Source organism: Rhagoletis pomonella, unplaced genomic scaffold (genome assembly GCF_013731165.1).
Source record: "Rhagoletis pomonella isolate Grant_MI unplaced genomic scaffold, Rhpom_1.0 Rhpom_scaffold_00003, whole genome shotgun sequence".
Lineage (NCBI taxonomy): Eukaryota > Metazoa > Arthropoda > Insecta > Diptera > Tephritidae > Rhagoletis > Rhagoletis pomonella.
In genome coordinates, this window is record NW_023458557.1 from 767,826 (window position 1) to 771,938 (window position 4,113).

The window sequence follows — 4,113 nt, forward strand, 5'->3', positions numbered from 1 at the left end:
AATTCTTATCAGCGATTGTGCTTGTTCTGGACCTTTCAGAAGAGCCGAGTTGAGAGACACATTTGCTACACTGGCTGACGCATCGAAAACAATTCGTATTTTTTCCGGCTTATGGGGGTTGAAGACAGCGAAGTGGGGCAAGTACCAATACGTTTATGTCCGGCGCGCTGACTTCGGCTTCGCTCAGCTTTCTTGCGTACCCTCTTTCAAAATACTTACGACATTTCTTCTCTGTACCGCGTACGAAACTCGACGTCGCCTCTCATTCTTTTCTCCACTGTCCACAAACGCTTTTCGGCCATGGCTCGACTGCTGGGCAATTACGGCGGATATTCTTTCCACAGCAATCCGACTTCGTACTGGTGTCCCACTTTTCTGGTCGTTTGTTGTAAAGTTGAACGTGCGCGTTTCTCTTCGTCTGAATCTAACTACTGCGGCGACGGATTGACGCCAAAACTATCTGCTGTGAAATATTCTTTTATTAAATCGTTCAGTTGCTGAAATTCCCTCACGACTAGAACGCGGGGGTTCAATAGTGATGGCCACTTCGTTGGACCATACGCAACCCAGCCAAGTGGAGTTTTCGCAGCCAATGGGCTATCGCTGCTGGCTTACACAATCGCTGTGGTGGCACCGAGATGTACGTGTTTTACCCCAATCAGCAACACTGGTTTTGCACGATAATAGTTTAAAATTGGCAAATCTTTAAGATGATCGAAATTTTCTTTTCTTAGTGATTGTTCGGGCAAATTCAAGTTTTTTACCGTGTACACATCTTTAAGCGCAAATCTATTCTTGTTAGTACAGTTCTCGATTTCAATGGCAACTTTACTGGCTTGCTCGGTTACCATTTTATCGTCGTAGCACTGCAGCGTGAGTGGAAGTAAATCGCCTTTAGCACCGATCATATTTGCTACGCCGGCCTCCATTATGTACACTGGCGAACCTACGTCAAACATGGCGAGTACATCCCGCTTGCCGTCCAGGCCGTAAATATTAACCGGTAACATTTTAAATAATAAACCTTGCGAACTTTGTGCTACCCGACAATTTAGCAGTGGCTGCACACCGACATCCGATTGCGTGACTCGACGTGGCGCTTGATCAGCTACTTCCTCATTATGGAGTAGCTGGTTGTGGTATTGTTGGCATCCATTCACCTCACACTATCGCCTTGACCGACATTTCTGTGTGCAGTGGCCCTTGCGCAAACATGAAAAACATAATTGTTGTGTTTTGACCAGTTCCCACCGGTCCTGAAAGCCTATTGACTTGAACGACTCACACTGTGCTATCGTATAGCTTCCGCTGCAGTGATAACATTTTAAAATCTCTTTCGGTCGGTTGATATGCATGAGGCGGCGCGGATTGTTCGGCGCAGCATTTTGTTTGCTGATTCGTGTGCTTGTTGTCGGCATTAGAGAAATTATCCTTGCCAAGTCGCTGAGCCACTCCGAAAAATGTTCGATTGTTGGATAAGGCGAGATCGTCGCAGCGTGTTTCGCCCAATCGAATTGTCTGGTATGCGGCAGCTTGATAATCATTTCCTCAAGCAACGTCACGTTTGACAAATGTTGTTGACAATTCGCGGACTTCAAAAACGCCACCACATTAAGGACTTTGGACGAAAACGGTATAATTCTTTCAACTTTGCTTTCAGGTATAGGCGGGATCTGCTGCAATTGGCTTATTTGCCCTTTAACCAAAATGTCGGGCCGACCAAACCGAAACTCAAGCTCACGCATCACGTTCGGCACGTCATTCGCAAAAATTAACAAGGCCTCCACTGCCTCTTTTGCCGGGCCAACCAGTAATTTTTGCAACCGCATTAAATTTTGCCGGTGGCTGTAACCGAACGCCTGTGTTGTGTCGTTGAAATTTGCGTAGAACAATGGCCATTCTTCAATATTACCGCCAAATGTAGGCAAGTCGTACAGCTTTATGTGCGAATCGGTATCAGCTACGACGGCCTGGCGTTGTTCGTCTTGTGCTGGCTGCACACTACTCTGACTTGCACTTTGTGGCTGCATACCCTCGCGTAACCGTACAATGTACCTTTGGCTATCTTCGGAACTTTGTCGCAGCTCCTGCACTGAAGCCCGTAATGCGTTCAGGCTGCTGTCCATCAGTTGGTTGGTGGCAGCGTTGCCAGTATATCAGTTCCAACGTAGAGATAGAGCCGTATGAATACAAAATAAAAATCCACCTTACTTCAGACGTGCCTTTCCACTGTGCTCCTCGTCGGCTCTCTTTTGCTGAACGCACAGCCGTGCAAGATATTGTAAAGGACCTGGAGACGAGAGGTATTATACGCCCTAGTAACTCGCCGTATGCATCCGCGATAGTCTTAGTGAAGAAAAGAAATGGGCAGCTGCGCCTTTGTGTCGACTACCGCGGCTTAAATAAAATCACTGTCCGCGACAACTACCCACTACCGCTCATAGACGATTGCGTAGAATACCCAGAAGGTAAACAACTATTTTCCGTGCTAGATTTGAAGAACGGTTTTCATCATCCTTTGTTACCCCGGGCGGACAGTATGAGTTCCTCAAAATGCCGTTTGGGCTTAAAAATGCTCCAGCCGTGTTCCAAAGGTTCATCAATAAAAATGTGATCTCATCGAAGCTAGGTAAATCATAATATATATGGATGATATTATAGTAGCGACAGCTGACTTTGCGGAACACAGAGATCTCTTGCGAACGGTATTAGGCCGCATAAGACGAAGAGGCTTGACGCTAAATCTGTCAAAGTGTAAGTTCGGTTACAGTAAAATAGAATATCTGGGTTACTCGGTCTCAGCCGCTGGAATCACGTTAAGCGAGTCACATACCAATGACATCAAGAAGTACCCAATGCCGACCAACCATAAAGAGCTACAGTCCTGCATCGGGCTATTTTCGTACTTCAGACGTTTTGTACCTTCGTTCTCCAGAATCGCTAGGCCCTTGCTGAACTTATTGAAAAAGGACACGCCCTTTTTATTTGACGACGATTGCGCAGAACCATTCCAGAGGTTAAGGTCGGAACTGTCGAGGGCCCCGGTGCTGTCAATCTACAATCCACTGAGAAAGATCGAGTTACACTGCGACGCCAGCGCAACGGGTTTCGGGGCCGTCCTACTCCAAAGACAAGACGATAAGAAAATGCACCCGGTGGCATATTTTTCCAAGACCACTTCAGCAGCCGAAGCGAAGTACCACAGCTTCGAGTTAGAGACGCTGGCGATAGTGTTTGCCCTACGACGATTCCGGCCGTATTTAGAAGGGATCCCCTTCCAGATAGTAACTGAGTGTAACTCCCTTGCCCTAACTCTGGAAAACAAATTAATGCTAGGATAGCCAGGTGGGCTTTGGAACTAGAGAATTATAATTATAAAGTTGTACATCGCAGAGGCACTGCCATGAGACACGTAGACGCCCTAAGCCGCTGTGTTACGGCGGTGGATTACGACACGGTCGACGTAGAATTTCGGATACAGGTGGCTCAAGAGCGAGACGAAAATCTAAGAGATTCGTGAGAAACTGTTGACGGGGAAGGTAAAAGACTTTGACTTGCAGGACGGCCTCGTATGTAGGCTACGGGAGGACGGCAGTAGGCGACTCTGTGTTCCAGGCGAAATGGAAGACAACATTATTAGACTAGCGCACGAGAAATTGGGGCACCAGTCGGTCGACAAGACATGCGACAAAATTAATAGACTTTATTCGATTGCCAATCTGCATTCGAAAGTGACACGGTTTATTGAGAATTGTCTGAAGTGCATCATGTATGCCGCGCCGCCGGCGTCGCGAGAAAGGAAATTGTATAATATACCAAAGGAGCCTCAGCCATTTGATACCGTGCACATTGATCATTTCGGCCCATTCCCACGACAGTCGGTTCTACGTACCGGAATGACTCGGGTTTCACCCGGCCAAGGGCTGTTGTTTCGGCGATCTAACCCCGTTTAGGTCGGCGAAGTATCTCAGAAGTTGTCCGTCCATACGGCTACATTCACTACGTATTCTCCTACTCAGGGCTGGCATCGAGTCAAACCCTGGGCCAGAAACATACACCAGCTGTATATGCCGGAGACGATTACACCACAACTCCACCTCAGTCAAGTGTAAT

At 47.3% G+C, this 4,113-nt stretch overlaps 1 protein-coding gene across 1 annotated transcript in view; it reads right to left on the reverse strand.

Moving 5' to 3' along the window:
* The window catches only part of LOC118734976, a 5,110-nt gene extending 1,184 nt beyond the window's left edge, over positions 1-3,926 (reverse strand). The window contains exon 1 of the mRNA XM_036464570.1: positions 33-3,926. Within this exon, the coding sequence (XP_036320463.1) occupies positions 1,167-2,126 (960 nt within the window). The 5' untranslated portion in view covers positions 2,127-3,926 and the 3' untranslated portion in view covers positions 33-1,166. The remainder of the gene's footprint in view (positions 1-32) is intronic.
* Positions 3,927-4,113: the final 187 nt, after the last annotated feature.